Here is a 17959-nt window from a genome sequence, read left to right on the forward strand (position 1 = left end):
TAATAATAATAATAATAATAATAATAATAATAATAATAATTTATAAAGATCTCGTAATCAAACGAGTCACTATACTGGTGAATAAATTAACAATGATGTTAGTGTAAAAATATACTTTCATTATATATTTACAATGGTATCATTATGGATATTTTACCAATAATAATAATAATAATAATAATAATAATAATAATAATAATAATAATAATAATAATATACAAAAGAAACAACTACTTGTTCCATAATCACTCACCCTAGACAACTAAATCCGAATTTGCATAAAAGCCATGTTAAAAAATACAAGACCCATATATTTAACCCATCCCTGTGGGCCCCCCCACCCCGGGGAGGAAATTCGTGATACCTGCCTCCGTGGCTTCAAGGACAAACGTGCCCTGGGGCATCTGAGAGTTTTTTTTTGACCCTGGGATTGTTAAGATTATTCCGAAGTGCTGTTATGTTACCACTGGGTTGACCCCTAAAGGTGGGAGTTAGTGCCGTCAGTACACCTCATGGGGTACACTGTAGGCATTACTAAAGGTTCTTTGCAGCGTCCCTTCGGCCCCTAGCTGCAACCCCTTTCGTTCCTTTTACTGTACCTCCATTCATATTATCTTTCTTCCTCCTATCCGCACATTCCTAAAAATTCATTCAGAGTGCAACTGCGAGGCTTTCATCCTGTTACGCCTTTTAATCAAACCTACCCACTCTCAGTTTTCTTTCCAGCGCTGAATGACCTAGTAGGTCCCAGCGCTTGGCCTGTGGCCTAAACTCTATGTTGCATTCGACCGCTGGTTTATTTTCAGGCTCAAAAGGACTACCTACCCCTACGGAGGATTTCTTCAGCCTCAGAGGAACTTAATTATGGTCTGAGTAATAATAATAATAATAATAATAATAATAATAATAATAATAATAATTTTCTTTGGCAGTTGTTTTACATACGTATGCCCTTCTTGACTCGAACCCTCCATATTTATAATAATAATAATAATAATAATAATAATAATAATAATAATAATAATAATAATAATAATAATAATAATAATAATAATAATAATTTCCCTTGTTTTACATACGTATGCCCTTTAATAATAATAATAATAATAATAATAATAATAATAATAATAATAATAATAATAAAATAATAATATAATAATAATAATAATAATAATAATAATAATAATAATAATAATAATAATAATAAAAAATAATAAAAACACAACGTTGAAACCACTTTTTGGGGAACTCTGTTCCTACCTGGCGCTAGTAATGTTTCTCCCAACACTCTTTTGTTTTCGTATGAGAATCAGGACTAAAACACATTTACATAACCTGTAATTATCACAGGTAAAGGGGTCGAGGGGTGGTGGGGGGGCCGGGTTAGGGTAGGTAGACTGTTCTCAGGGTTCTTCCTGGTAGTAACGTTTTAAAAGAAAAAATTATATATATAAAATAAAAATAAAAAGTTTTTGCACACTGTTGCGTAATGTCGAGATATGCCATTTCCTTTTTTCGTAAATCATGTTTTCTTGTTCGTGTCATTTCCTGTAATTTGTTTTTTGAGAAAGAGTCGTGTGCATGTGATTTTAAAAGTCAATCTTGTTTCTTAATGTGTATATATGTGTGTGTGTGTGTCTGTGTATGTATGTATAAATGTATATATATATATACATACATATATATACATATACATATATATATATATATATATATATATATATATATATATATATATATATATATATATATACATACAGGAAATATTTCTATACTCTGAATGTTTCTCTCTCTCTCTCTCTCTCTCTCTCTCTCTCTCTCTCTCTCTCTCTCTCTCTCTCTCTCTCTCTCTCTCTTCCTCGTCAATAATCACACCGTGTGTAGACAAGACCTCCCAGAGAGAGAGAGAGAGAGAGAGAGAGAGAGAGAGAGAGAGAGAGAGAGAGAGAGAGAGAGAGAGAGAGAGAAATTGAGTTTCGGCGTAAAAACTTGGAATACCAGCAGACCAAATTCTAAGACGAAAAAAAAAAAGGTGGGGTCATAGCAGCCAGTGTTCTCCTGATCGTTTATTGCGGAATAGTTGTGACCTTAATATATTTTTTTTTCTTTGATTTTATAAGCCGTTCTTTCTCGCGTTGTCTATGTCTTCTAACCTAGAATTTAGTTTCATTTGTTTCCTGAATTTTTTTTTTATTTTTATATTTTTTGGTATCTTTTTAGCTCTCTTTGTAAGGTGATATCGATTAAATTTTTTTTTATTTTAATTAGGGAAATGAGATATGACATATGAATTGTTGTTATCTCATGAAAAAAGGAATAACGAATGAACAGAGCTTTTATCAACTAACAAATAGCCACGTATATATATATACATATATATATACATGCATATATATGCATATATATGTATATATATATGTATACATATGCATATGTCTATATACATACATACAAAGAAGATACGATCTAATATACCTTTGGAAAACTTCCAAGCGTCCAAATCAGGTAAGTGGGCGCAGTCCGTGATATCAATACTAACCAAAAACATTGCGATTCTTTCCTCAATGGCAAACCTTCAAAGTCATTATACTCTTGCGGCTGAAGCATTAAAAATCAACACACAAACAATCAACATAGAATAAAAGCTACAAAAACAATGATCTAAACGCGAGAAGCTGACTTGCAACCTCTGAACACATCCTGGAATTCGTTAATTATTGCTTCCCAGTGACGTCTGAGGCCTCGGCGCGTTACTCGGGTACCGTAGGGGACTGGACTCCGCTTCTTCTCATTGCTTTGTTCAAGGACGTCAGGACTCGTCCAGACGCTGTCGAGGAATCAGCTCGATAACAATGTCTGCTTGTGATAAATGCGCTTAAGAATCTCGAAAGCGTTTTCCCCAGATCTTCTTTTGTTGATAAGGATCGTTAACCGCGTTGAAGATTCTTGAAAGCTTTCTCTCCAGCGTTCCTTGGTTGATGAATCAGAGGGAGATTCTTGAAGGCTCTTTCCCAATTCTTCCTTAGTTGATAAATCAGAAGAATCCTTAATTGCGTCGAAGATTCTTGAAAAGCTCTTTTCCCGCAAAATGTCCCTTAGTTGATTAATCATAGGAATCGTTAATCGCGTTGAAGTTCTTGAAAGCTCTCTCCCCAATCTAGTTGACAAATTAGAAGAATTGCTGTATTTAGAAAAGTTGTGGAATAAAAGAGCTGAAATCACACAGAGAGAACCTGTGGCATGTGAAGATCTGTTCTATATCCTACAGACTTAGAGGAGATACAACAACATCAACTCACTCTTCGTTATATCCTATAGTCCTCACACCTGTGGTCTGTGGAACAGTCTCCCTGAGGATGCCGGGCGAATGGAACCTCGAAAGTTCATGCGGTCCACCTTATATTTTATGATTTTCTTACATTTGATGTCTTTGTTTGCTAATTTGTTTATTTTTCTTTCTAATAACTTATCTCTTCTTTCTCTTACCTTCTGTTACAGCTTTGAAATGTACACCCTATTCTCTGGAAGCTTGAATTTCAAGTCAATGGCCCCTGTGGTGGGCTTAATATATCTATGGAGATTCTGACCTGTCCAAAAACATCAATGAACTCTTTCTTGGCCCACACCCGACCTATGAAGAACTGAATCAAAATCCATCAGTAATACTAAGAGATGGATCACTGAGTGACAGACACACAGACAGACAGACAGAGAGAAACAGACAGATAAATAAACATTCAAAAGGTAATCCAGTTCTCGTTCGTGCGTCTTTTTCGACGCCGCCAGAACGGTCTTCTTACATTTGGTGAGGGAATCTTGAACATCAGAGTTAATCAGTATTTTGTTATTCGCTTTCCTCCTCCTAAAAGTCTCTCTCATTGTAAGGTAGAAGTTTATAAAGGCTTAAAGACTCATAATGTAGGCTGGATAGATAAATATTCATTTCTTTTGAGGTTCTTTTCGATCTTCGATTTAATGTTGGCACGCTCACACGCCAGTCGTTTTAATTCATAGCACGCGAATAGGCCTACAAAACCCATCTCTCTCTCTCTCTCTCTCTCTCTCTCTCTCTCTCTCTCTCTCTCTCACAGTCTCAACGTTTATTTTCCTCAGAAAAGAATTTAAAACAAAACCGTGCAGTTAAAAACACACAAAAGCCCCATCTAAATCCGGCGGATAAAAAAATATTCCTCTTTCAAATCAGGAAATATTCCAAATATTTTTTTTCCAGATATTACGAACCCATCCATAATCCCAAAGAAACATCAAGAGCAAAGAGTACGGACACAGAGGACGGCTTAGGGACTAGGCAACTGACGGAGTTGCATCTTAAAAAGAATGCAAGGTTGCAGCGAGGTTCAGGAAGAGGAAATGGCTCGGCCCGCTGGTGGGCCGAAAATTTTAGGGGGCCTCTGTTGCTCTGGTGGGTGATTAAGCGCAGATTCGTCAGCGGATTCGTCACCTGTGGTGGTGGGTTACAGGGAGAGAGAGAGAGAGAGAGAGAGAGAGAGAGAGAGAGAGAGAGAGAGAGAGAGAGAGATGGGTGTCTCAGTGTGCAATATGGGTGATAGCGTTCCCGTGTTGAATTGAATATATATGTATGTATGTATATATATATATATATATATATATATATATATATATATATATATATATATATATATATATATATATATATATATATATAGAGAGAGAGAGAGAGAGAGAGGGTCTATTTTATACATACAAACACACACACACACACATATATATAAATTTCCGACTCCATCGGGATCGAACCCAGGCCATTCAATTAAAAGGCGAGGGCGCTACCAAATGACCCACACAGGTTAAATTCAGCAAAGGGGCGAAATTCATTAAAACTAAAACCACCTAAAACACAATAAGAGGAAGATAATCAACCTTCAAACTGATTCACCTGAACACTGACGTTCCAGCGCTTATAAGGGTCCACTCAAGGTCTCTTCATTTTCCTAGTGTTTCGTTTCTTCGTCTCCTTTTTTTAATGTCTTACAGAAGGCGGGGATTAATCTTTGTTTGTTTATAATGTTCAGTTTCTTGTTCCTTTCCCAGTGTCCTTAAAAAGGTAGGGATTAATCTTCCTTTATTAACCTGTCAAAGTTTTTGAAGGGAAGTTTGATCCTAAAGATTTATGATTAAAATATTCGGATTTATAAAAAAAAAATCATCCGGAAGAGAGCGAACAGTCACTGAACTCTGCCTTACCTGACCAGGCTGATTTTGCTCCTTAAACTAGGCAGGTATCTGCTGCGGCTGCAACAAGTGTGCCGTTTACCAGTATCAGGTTTAATACTACTCATTTCACCAAGAGATTTATTTTGGCTACGACTGAAACGTTCGAATTTCTCGTGGGATTTTCTGGTCTCCTGATATTTAAGCGAGGAGCAAAGTCATTCTCTCGTCTGCTGCTGACGTCTCCTGAATTTCAGTGTATACTTTTTTTTTTTTTGTTTCCTCATGTTTATTTATTCATTATCTTGTCTTTTCTCTCTCTCTCTCTCTCTCTCTCTCTCTCTCTCTCTCTCTCTCTCTCTCTCTCTCTCTCTCTCTCCCTGTTGATTCAATCCATAAGGGTTTTTAGCTGAAGATTTAAAGAAAAGAATGAAATTTGTCTCTGTTCAGTTGGTAAAATTCTTCTTGGCAAACTGTCACGCTTAGAAGGTACTGAGTTTTAAGGGAAAGCTTTTATCGTTACAGCTTTTAATATTCAGAAAAGAAAACTGTTGTGCCGGCTTTGTCTGTCCGTCCGGACATATTCTGTCCGGACTTTTTCCTGTCCGGACTTTTTCTGTCCGCCCTCAGATCTTCAAAACTACAGAGGCTAGGGGGCTGCAAATTAATATGTTGATCATCCACCCTCCAATCATCAAACATACCAAATTGCAGCCCTCTAGCCTCAGTAGTTTTTATTTTATTTAAGGTTAAGGTTAGCCATAATCGTGCTTCTGGCAACGACATAGGTTAGGCCACCACCGGGCCGTGGTTAAAGTTTCATGGACCGCGGCTCATACAGCATTAAAGCGAGACCACCGAAAGACGGCTCTATTTCCGGTGGCCTTGATTATACGCTGTACAGAAAACTCGACCGCGCCGAAGAAACTTGCTTATGCTTTGAGAGACCATGAACTTCAAACTGTTGGGGGTCACTTGTTTGAAAGAGGACCCACTTGGGTGGCCAGCGTAAAAAGTGGCCCAATTTCCCAGATCTTGATTTTAAAACCTTCTTATGATGTTAAAATCTTCCTATTTCATTTTTTTGTTATCGATACAGTTTTACCAGACCACTTAAGCTGATTATCAGGGCTGACCCGAAGGATTTGTTTTTACTTATATTTTTAGTTTTCTTTGAAAGAAAACTATTGAGACGGCTGTTTGTTTGTCCGTCCGCACTTTTTCTGTCCGCACTTTTTCTGTCCGCACTTTTTCTGTCCGACCTCAGATCTTAAAAACTACTGAGGCTAGAGGGCTGCAAATTGGTATGCTGATCATCCACCCTCCAATCATCAAACATACCAACTTGCAGCCCCTAGCCTCAGTAGTTTTTATTTTATTGAAGGTTAAATTTACCCATGATCGTGCGTCTGGCACCGCTATAGGTGCCAACAACAAATGCCGCCACCGGGCCGTGGCTGAATGTTTCAAGAGCCGCTGCTGAGTGTTTCATGGGCCGTGGCTGAGAGTTTTACGCAGCATTATACGCTGTACAGAAAAGTCGATTGCGCCGAAGAAACTCAGGCACAATTTTTACTTGTTTTTTTAGCTTTTGTCTCTTAAATGACATTCTTTCAAAAAGTTTACGGCTGAAGTTTCTGACAAACTTTCACTGATCGATTTATCACCAAAACTGGCAGTCACTGCTGATTGTACTTTGGCCATTCCCACAATAAGTGTTTGATTGTCCTCATTAATTTACACTCAGAGCATTCAGGAGCAGGGCCAAGTGGACTATTCATTGAACTGAATATAGAATTTAGGCCAGAGGCCAAGCACGGGGACCTACGAGGTCATTCAGCGCTGAAACGGAAACTGACAGTAAAAGGTCTGAAAGGCGTAACAGGAGGAAGACCTCAGAGCAGTTGAGGACAGTAAGATGGAAGGAGAAGAAGTGTCTGAATTACTTGCATAAGTCTTTCTCTCTTTGGTATAATGAACTCCATTTTCCAACACTAGTCTTTAGAAATATTATTATTATTATTATTATCTTAGAAGATTAACCATTTTATTATATATATATATATATATATATATATATATATATATATATATATATATATATATATATATATATATATCAAAGGATTCACGTGCATTCTACATACGTACGCACATGAACATGCAATGATACTAACTACATATAGAGATGTACGCGCGTGCGCGCGCACAATACGCGTGCTCTTTCAAAGATGTTTTTACCCGAAAACCCAAAACTTCCGCGCGGGAACGATTGAGCCTGGTGGATAACTTCTTCAATCGCTTCCTGAACCTTTATAGTTCCTTAACAGGCTACAAGTTGGCTCCCTTTCCACCCATCTGTGCACTGATCGCCCCCATCTTACCTCCTCTACGCCCGTAGTGGGGGAGGGGGGGAGTACGGAGGAGGGGGGGAGGAGGAGGGACCCTTGCCAGAGAAACAATGGGAGTCTAGGAATCGAGTTCCTTCCTATACAATTCCTCCCCGGGAGCCTGATTCCGCGTCGTGAGCTGGTGGCAAGGGCCTTCCGTATGGTCCCTAAATTGTGGTCGACCTTGAGACGTTACATTAGAGAGAGAGAGAGAGAGAGAGAGAGAGAGAGAGAGAGAGAGAGTCTCGCCAGGGGTACTTAAAGTACGGCCGTTCGGTCCATAGCGTCACTCGGTCTTCTGTTGCGATTCTTGAGAGAGAGAGAAAGAGATCACCCGTCTTCTTGTGAGTATCTGTGGGATTCCGGAGTTCGGAGTGGTTTCGTTCTGACGTCTTGAATTCGTGATTGTTTCGTGTTGTAGCTCGAATCTCTCCTGGCAAATTTAGAGCCAAGTGGCCAATATACGAAGTATATTGTATTTTTAAATCAATCTTGTTTGTTGTAGTGTGTTTTTGATGTATTACTCAAATACAGACGGAACTCGATGTCAAGTTTCACCGGTCGATGCTGAAAGATGACAAAAGAGCGGAGATATACTTTGTTGTTATTCGACACAAAATGCTTTGTTATTGTCCAAGAGTAGATAAACTTCGATGAGATCATATTAAAAGCGTAAAATTCGTGGCGCAATATTATGAAGAAATAAACTAGTTATAAGTAGAAAAAGTAATTATTTTGCGATTTAGATGACAGGAGACTGCCTGTTGATTCTGTTTCGTCAAGAAACGTATAAACTTGGTTTTCCGTTTGGAATCGGGTCGTCCAATCTAAATAAGGTGCAAATAAGTACTTTATTATCCTGCACCTTAGTTTTTTTAAACATTCGTTACAGCTTGAAGTTAACAAGAACGAGCTGCAAGCTGTTTAAAATGTTGAAATACTGAGGTGAAGGATAATTACGAGCTTCAGTTGCACATTATCAACAAACTATGTTTCTTCTTCTTGTTTATCTCACAGTCCCACGACCTCTGTCAACAATCTCCTCTTCTTCTTCTTCTTGTTTACCTTACAGTCCCACGACCTTTGTCAACAAACGCTTCTTCTTCTTCTTGTTTATCTCACAGTCCCACGACCTCTGTCAACAAACTCTTCTTCTTCTTGTTTACCTTACAGTCCCACGACCTCTGTCAACAAACTCTTCTTCTTCTTCTTGTTTATCTCATAGTCTCACGACCTCTGTCAACAAACTCTTCCTCTTCTTCTTCTTGTTTACTTCACAGTCCCACGACCTCTGTCAACAAACTCTTCTTCTTCTTTCAGGTTCATCATGAAGTTCTTGCTCGTCCTGTTGGTCGTGGGTGTCTGCAGCAGCCAGAGACTTAAAATCCCCGACGTATCAGACGAGGAGGTCAAAGGGTTGCTCTCCAATGTTCCTGCAGTCGTGGATTGCCTGATCGAAGGCAAGACAGCCGGCGGAACATGCCACCCCCTCACCAGTGACGTCAGAAGTGAGTTTACGCATGCGCAAGTGTTTCTGTTGTGTTAAAAGAAGTGAAAACAAGATGTCCTCACCAGAGCGTTCTAGGACTGATGAAATAATTAGTCAAAACGTCACACTGCCCTCTCGTAGTTCCAAGATTCCTCTCCAGAATGAGTTGATTCTTGATTTCCTTCGCCTTTTCATTCTAAAACTTATTCCAGAATTATCTAGATTCTCGTATCCTCTAAGAATTAAAAAGTAAATTCTAATTTCATGAATGCTTCAAGAATTAGTAAAATTCCGGCATCCTTCTTTGTTTGGTTCCAGAATGCTTTCCAGAATTATTCAAAATTACATTTCCAGAAACAGTCCTCTTCTATCCTCCCTCTCCTATTCCAGGATTCTTTTCAGAAATAGATAAAATCTCATACCTTCATTTTATTTTTTCTTCTGGTGATAGATAAGTTCTCATACCACTTACGCCCTTATTCCAAGACTGATTCCAGAAATAGCTTAAATCCAGTACCACTTACTCTTTGTCTCTAAGATTCCTTCCAGAAATAGCTATTTTTTCCTCTTTCATTCCAAGATTCCCTCCAGAAATAGCTATGTTTTTCTCCTTCATTCCAAGATTCCCTCCAGAAATAGCTATGTTTTCCTCCTTCATTCCAAGATTCCCTCCAGAAATGTCTATTCCTTCCGGAAGTAGTTGAAATCTAATACCACTTTGTCTTTGGTTTCGGGATTCCTTCCAGAACTAGCCAAATTCTCATACCACTTACTCTTTAATTCTCAGAATCCTTCCAGAACATAACTAAATTCTCATACCACTTCCTCCTTCATTACAAGACCCTTCCAGAACTAGCCAAATTCTCATACCACCCCTTCTAGCATTCCAGGATTCCTTCCAGAACTAGCTAAATTATCTTCTTTCATTCCAAGAATCCTTCCAGAAATAGCTGAATTCTAGTACCACTTACTCTTTGATTCCAAGATCCCCCACAGAACTAACCACCCCTTCTCGCATTCCAGGATTCCTTCCAGAACTGGCCGCCCAGAGGTTCCAGTGCAACTGCCCGGCCCAGCGCCACATCAACGCCTTCCGCGACGCCATCCAGAGGGACCGGGCCCAGTTCAGACGCATGGCAGACTGGGCCAAGACCAGCGGCTTGCTCGCCTAGACAACGAATCCTTTGTTTATAGTTTTCGTGTTGTGTCTGTCTGTATGTCTGTCTGCGTTTTCCGCAGATATGTTTCTTTCTGCGATGTGATAAATCAACAACAAAGTAGATGTTAGGGTTTTTTCTATTAAAAATAAAGAAATGATCGTTTGCGTGGTGTTTATTTTCTAATTTTCGTGGTCCTGCGTAGCGGTTTCTCGATGGGAATGATGAATGGTTTTTGAAAATTTTAATTTGGAAATGAGGAACTGTCCTCTACAAAGAGTATGATCTGGAGATTTACAAGCATCCTGTACCTTACAAAGCCTTGTCAGCCATTCAATCACGCTATTTCCACCGTACCACAGCATTCCACTTACATTCTCATCAAGTAATGGTATCTTTCTTTACTCCAGACTTTTAATTACCCTCCTGTATCCTGAAAATTCATTTTCACGAGGGTTCTAAACCTTACAATAACCTTTTCTATCCTGAATAATCAGCTAGTCTTCAAAGTACTCACTCCATCGAGCAATGATAGACTTCACTTCAAACAGATATCTCCCCATTTCAAGATTACACTTTTGAGATCCATTTGTTTGTTCACTAATCTTTATATATATACTTCCAGACAGAGAAACTTTTATAAACTTTAAAGTTATTTTCTACTACACAGACTTTTTGCATGGTATACAGCCTTCTGGTGTCTCAGCAAATCTTTTGGGGATGAGATTGCTAGCCCCATACCCTTTATCTTAAGCCCAGCAGATGCTGATACACATTTCACCAAAGGAGAATGTGTTCATACCCGTCTTTATCAAGTATGAAGCCCACCATAGTTGACTAACGATGCATTACTTGGTTAAGTGACCTGATTTTCTCTTCCGACCCCATCCGGGATCGAACCCACGGGTCTTATTGGAGAAGCATACCTATCTCCCACCATAATTGACCAACAATGCATTACTTAGGGAAGGGACCTGATTTTCTCTCCTGATCCCTTCCGGGATCGAACCCGTGGGTCTCAACTTAGGTTCAAAGAGCATAAATATATATATACATTATATATATAAGATATATATATATATATATATATATATATATATATATATATATATATATATATATATATATATTTATATATGAATATATATATATATATATATATATATATATATATATATATATATATATATATATATATATATATATATAGATAGATAGATATATATACATACATTTCTAAGACACCTTTTTCATCAACATCATATTAAAGTTTCCACCTTCAGGAACAATAAAAAAAAAGAAATAAAACAGCCCACGTCATAAAACAAAAAAGTTTATTTCCAGTAAATGATAAAATACAAGAATAGCTTATGTAGTATTTCCGAGAGGAAAACACTTCTTCGAAACGCGTTTCTCGAGAGGAATAATATAATAATTCTAAAAAAAAAAATGTTCTTTGTGATCATTCCTTTGAGTTGCTTTGACAAAGAATACTGAAAATATAAAGGAGAGAAAAAAAAAAATAGACGAAGGTCTGGTAAAGGAGAGAGTGTTTTTTTTTTTTTGGGGTTATTTAGATGTGTACATTTTTGCTAAGTAATGATTATTGAAAGTCATTAGTGGGAATACTTAGATGTGTTGTTAAGAAGGGAACTGTTTTTTTAAGTTATGCAGAATTGGTACCTGTTAGATAGGCAGATGTGTAGGTAGATGTGTGTAGATATACATACACAAACGCTACACTACACGTACATATAACATATATATATATATATATATATACATATATATATATATATATATATATATATATATATATATATATATATATATATATATATATATATATATATATATATATATATATATATATATATATATATATATATATATATGTGTGTGTGTGTGTGTGTGTGTGTATATATATATGTGTGTGTGTGTGTGTCCGTATGTAATCTTCATCTAACAGAATTAACTGAAGAACCTGGTGCATTAATTCTGGCAAAAATACATTGTACAGATTCCGAGGTAGCATCGTTGATTACCCAATCGAGATGGACAGTTAAATAAAAACGATTAGTACGATTATGATAATCACACAGACAAGAATTCCGATTATGTTACGATCTGCCATTACATTTGGACGATACCGTGTATCGTTCTTTGACAATAAATAGGAAAGGAATTAAACATGACGTTACTAAATGTTTGTAAAATTAACTTTTTCAGGTTCCCACTTCAGCATTTCCACAATTCCTACGTGACCCGTGACCCGTGACCTTGCCCTGCATGAAATTATACCCCAGGTCACCTGGGCTGATTTGCTGTTAATCCGGGACCCAAAAAACACTCTCAAAAACCCATCTTTTGGAAGTCGACCAGTGGACACCCCGCCTCCAGAACCCTCCTTTAGTGATTTAACTCCGTCCGAGACAGAATTCCTGAGTTTTTGGATTCCTATGAGCAACGAAAGATAAACAAACAGAACGAGAGGAAGGAGACGCGATCAATCTACAGTGATGGACTAAGTTAGAGGGAAATGAGAATCCTCACTTCGGTCAGTAGCCAAAAAAATGAGAAACATTACATAGACGATGAGGGGTTTCAAGTCTTCGCGAGACAGAAAATGGGTTTCTTCGCGAGGAGCCAACAGTTAGGCCCATGTAGGCAGGCTTGTGCAGGCCTATGTAGGCTTATGTAGAAAAATTGGACATTCTTCCTTAGCATGAGACAGTAAAGACGATTGAATCAGACATTGAAATCTGGCTTTGCTTTTATAACGCCTCAGATGTTCTGATTTTTAAAAAAATTGGATATTTGATCTTAATTTGTGGTTTGTAGAGACAAGCCTCGCTCTTTATGCATATACAGTATATATGTATATGTATGTATATTTATATACATATATATATATATATATATATATATATATATATATATATATATATATATATATATATATATATATATATATATATATATATATATATATATATATATATATATACATACATATGTATGTGTATATATATATATATATATATATATATATATATATATATATATATATATATATATATATATATATATATATATATATATATACATACAAAGTACCCGTTACATTTCAACAATGTCAATATTAAGCTAAAGAACCATTTAAGAACCCCTCACAAAAAAAACAAACCCCATCTAAATAAAAAAAAAAAAAACATAGAAAGCAGGCTACTGACAAAACTGAGAACTGACCTCCCTTGAAAATATAAAACTATGTACAGCACGGGAGAGATACATAGACCTTCTTCCCATATTTTGAATTCATAGCTATGAAATCTGCATGAAATTTGAACTGTAAAAGTAGAAAGTGAAGGATGAGAATTTGTTAGGTTTAGTTGCTGGAGAAATATAGAATTGAAATGTAGTTTTTTTTTTTTTTAAGATTTGATTGACTGTGATGAGATGGTGGTCATTCTACTTGGGATTATTATAGGCCTAGAAAATTTTTTTAAAAAGTTTTTAGGCATCACAAGCAAAAGAAAAACACGCACTTATGAAAGATGTAAATGTATGTGTATAAATGCATGTATATATAAATATATACATATATATGTATAAACACACATATGTATATATATTTATATATATATATATATATATATATATATATATATATATATATATATATATATATATATATATATATATGTATGTATGTATGTATGTGTGTGCGTCCGCGTGCAACACCCGTGTACGTAAAACATTTGAGTGTTCGCTTGCGTTACTAAGATCCATTTCACCATAACGTTCAATTTGTCTCCAGCAAATGTGAACATCTCTCTCTCTCTCTCTCTCTCTCTCTCTCTCTCTCTCTCTCTCTCCCCCTTGTTCACGTGACGTCTCCTTCTAAGGACTCATCCCCCAGGGCTAGGTAATTACCCCGGGACAAGTGAGAAAAAATGACCGGACTGGGGGAAACCTCAAAGGTCTGTTGTTGGTACCACCGAAAAAGAAACCCATTCCAAGGGCGTTGATCTTCACTTGTTTTCCGCCATATAATTACCAAGTAATTATCGTTCTTGGATAATTATCCTTCTGCTACTACTACTACTATTATTATTATTATATACCTTTGAAGAGCTTCGCTTATATAACTGGTGCATAATGGCTACGTAATTATTTTTTGCTTACGAAAGGGATTTGGCGATTAAATTGTCAATTTTACTTGCATAATAATAATAATAATAATAATAATAATAATAATAATAATAATAATAATAATAATTATTATAATAATAATAATAATTATTATTATTATATTATTATTATTATGCATAATATTATATTATTTAAGTTATTAATTATTATTATATATATATTTTGCATAATAATGTTGATAGCGTTCGTATTTAATTACGTAATCTCCTATATATATATATATATATATGTGTGTTACTTAATCATTAGCACTATCGAATGTTATTATTTAACATTTCAATATTGATAACATTATATTATTTCATCATATTGGTCATGCCATTTTTACCCACCTGTCCAGACCCTAAAAAAAAAAAAGAGAGAGAGAGAGAGAGAGAGAGAGAGAGAGAGAGAGAGAGAGAGAGAGAGAGAGAGTGAAAAAAAAAACTTTCTTTTTGGAGAAAGTTTTGATTGATTAATTTAATTAATTCCGTATATGAAATTACTCCCAATTTGCATACTTGCTTCATGATAATTTATGAACATAAAAATGATACAAAACAACAAAGAGAATCGTAAATTTATGAACAACGTTTGCATTTGCAAAATTTCAATTTTGACAAAGGATTGAACAAAGGTTAAGAAAAGTTAAGTTCAGTGATCTGAAATATATCTTGATTTCTCTGATAGGCCTATTTTCTCCGGCCTAACTTGTACGAGATTTTTCGAGAGCCAAAATGCAAATTTGAGAAATGTTTTTTAGGAATATTTTTTTTTTGTCGTTAATGGAAATTTCTTGCTGATACAATGGCAGACCATAAAGCAATAATTCATGTGTATATATATACACATAATATATAATATAAAATACACATTTATATACAAAAGTTTGGAAACATTCTCTCATTTACAATGACAAACTGAGATAATGTTTCCAAACTTTTGTATATAAATGTGTATTTTATATTATGTATTATGTGTATATATATGTAATTTATAATATAAATATATATACACATGTGTGTGTATATATATGTATATATATCTATTTCTATGTATATATAACGATTTATTTTCCAAAAAACTTTATGACAACGAATTCATTTCCTGAAAAAATTTAACGCCTTGAAAACAGCTCTCGTGAATGACCTAAACTAAACCACACCGTGGCCAGGTAAGACCATGGAGAAGAATACCAGTAATTCTCTCTTTTACTAAACATATAGAAACTGGAAAATGAAACCAAATATTTCGACAAAGAACGACTCCGTTCCGTCCAAATAATATTAAAATAAAAACAATTAGTGAGGAGTCACAGCAATTCTCTAATCTATCCACTCGTACAGTTTGTGAGTGCTAGTGCTTAGACCATCTCTAAACCCTGGGTGAACGAAGAATTAAAAAATAAAGAACTCTATGTAAACATCCTTCAACTTGCTATTGTAACAAATACATTACAAATAAAAAAGAAGAGTTGGTTGCTACAAAATTTCACCTGTGGCGAACGTGAGTTTTAGCTACGGTCTCAGTAACTCCAATCAGCCAATCAGGTGAGAGGTATATCTTCGGAGCTGGGCGTCAGCCAGCCAATCAGGAAGAGGCTTCAACCAACCGGTCAAAAAAATCAGGCATCAACTAGCCAGTCAAGGGTCGATTTCAGCCTGGTGAGTATTCCAAATGATCCCAAGAGCCACATTTAGGAAAGGACCTTCTTCTAGTGAAGAAAGTTTAAGACTCCAAAGCTGATAACCCTTCCAGCCTCTTCAAAAACTTATGAAGTGCTCAGGCGACAAGAAAAAGAGTTTCACACACATATATATTATATATATAAAGAATAACATGACCTTTTTGAAACAGGAGGGCATCTAATGGAGATTTCATTCCCAAAAGTTACAAGCCTTCAAGGACAAGCTGTCCCCATCGTCTGGTAGCCGTACTGAGAGTAAAATATCCTTTAGATACCATCCTGTTCAATTGAGGTCCTGTTATTCTTTTTATGACTGCACAGTGGAATTGTGCAAGTGATCCATGTATATATATACGCATCTAAACTCATCAAAATCCCCTGCAGGTAAAAAGTATGACCTCAGGGACTGCCAAAATAAAGACGTAAATGATCCCCAACACAAAAAAATGTATGACGCCAAGACCAAATTACGACAAGTCCTAATCCCCTGACATACAACAAAGACTACGGACAGAGACAAACTAAAAAATTCTCTGTCAAAAAAAATCTCTAATACTTTGTCGTTGTTTTGTAAACAAAGAGACTCTTGAGAAGAGCTCGACAACAAAAGAGAGATATCATTACACGTATTGTCAATGTCATTTCTGACACCTGAGGTAGACCATTTAGACTTTTCTAATGTAAAAAATGCAGAGGGCAGCTTGAATCAGCAGGAGGATTAGTATAATAGCCCCGCTGATCACCGCTGCTTTGCCCGCTGATCCTGCCACGAAGTTTGAGCCTTGTTCTTCTTGTTGTTGTTGTTTTTCTTCGTCCAGAAGTGTCTCTGCGCTGTCTTCTGCTCCTAGAGGAGCTACCTTGAAGTGTCCGTCTGGGTAGTCTGAAAGGAGATCGACTCGGCTTAGTTGTGGACTACGAATCATTATGAAGTAACTTTCTATATAATCTTAATGTTCATCTTAAGTAAACGAAAATTGCAGAGCCATGGGGTATATGTAGTAATTCTTAAAAAACTCATACCCCTCCTGAAGAAAAGGGCTTAGTATCTAAATGAAAATCTGTTTATAGCTGAACTTACGAAAGAAAAGAAGGACATGCCCTATTGGAGTAGTTGGCTCATATTCCCTAACAGCTATCCTGCCCAGCTTAGCATGCACTGGCAAAGTAGCCAACACACCTTTTTCTAAAGTACCCAACTCACCGTTTTCTATAACGCTGACGGTGACGTGATCAGCTGGAACCTGGGGGACGTTACAGGCGTAGGACCCAGCGTCACTCTTCTCCAGCATTCTGACTTCAATTTCTGACTCTACAGTCGCCATTCCCCACGATTCGCGCACATCGACCTGAGAGCGAAAGCGCAGGGTTGTTGGTGCAGAGGTATTTCGTGGAACATTTAAACCTGAATATTGTTTTCAAGACTTTCACTGCACTAAGCTGTACTGAGATGTGGAAAACAAGTCAGTTTTCTCATAACTTTGCCTCTAATTGGTTAATGAATTATCATAGTATAAATGATAGAACTGCTTGCTAGAAGTTCTGTCATTTTAAAATAAGATTTTTAAGGGAGAAAGCAATAAAATATATTAAGTTGTGAAAGAGTGCCAGTTTTCTTTTACTTTGCTTCTAATCAGTGAGGAAGCTATCGCAGTATAAACTAGAAAATGACTTAGAACAATTATGTGAAGTGCAATCATCTAAGACTCATAACAGGACAATGAGGCTATGACAAGGCAGACGAATTTGAACCAGGGTGCATCTGAGGAGTACCTAAGGTCTGTGGTCAGTGAGATTACCTATCTATCTATCTTTCTATCTGTCCATCTATCTGTCTAATATCTATCTATCT

At 36.4% G+C, this 17959-nt stretch overlaps 1 protein-coding gene across 2 annotated transcripts in view; it reads right to left on the bottom strand.

The window, feature by feature from the left end:
- Nucleotides 1-14868: 14868 nt before the first annotated feature.
- LOC136854477 (cell adhesion molecule 2-like) overlaps nt 14869-17959 on the bottom strand; it is a 113317-nt gene continuing 110226 nt past the window's right edge. For both annotated transcript variants that reach the window (XM_067130781.1, XM_067130780.1), the window contains exons 8-9: nt 17312-17456; nt 14869-16990 (exon numbers count right to left, since the gene is read on the bottom strand). In XM_067130781.1, coding sequence (XP_066986882.1) covers nt 16776-16990; nt 17312-17456 — 360 coding nt within the window. In that variant the 3' untranslated portion in view covers nt 14869-16775. The remainder of the gene's footprint in view (nt 16991-17311; nt 17457-17959) is intronic.

This window comes from Macrobrachium rosenbergii, chromosome 29 (genome assembly GCF_040412425.1).
Source record: "Macrobrachium rosenbergii isolate ZJJX-2024 chromosome 29, ASM4041242v1, whole genome shotgun sequence".
Classification (NCBI taxonomy): domain Eukaryota; kingdom Metazoa; phylum Arthropoda; class Malacostraca; order Decapoda; family Palaemonidae; genus Macrobrachium; species Macrobrachium rosenbergii.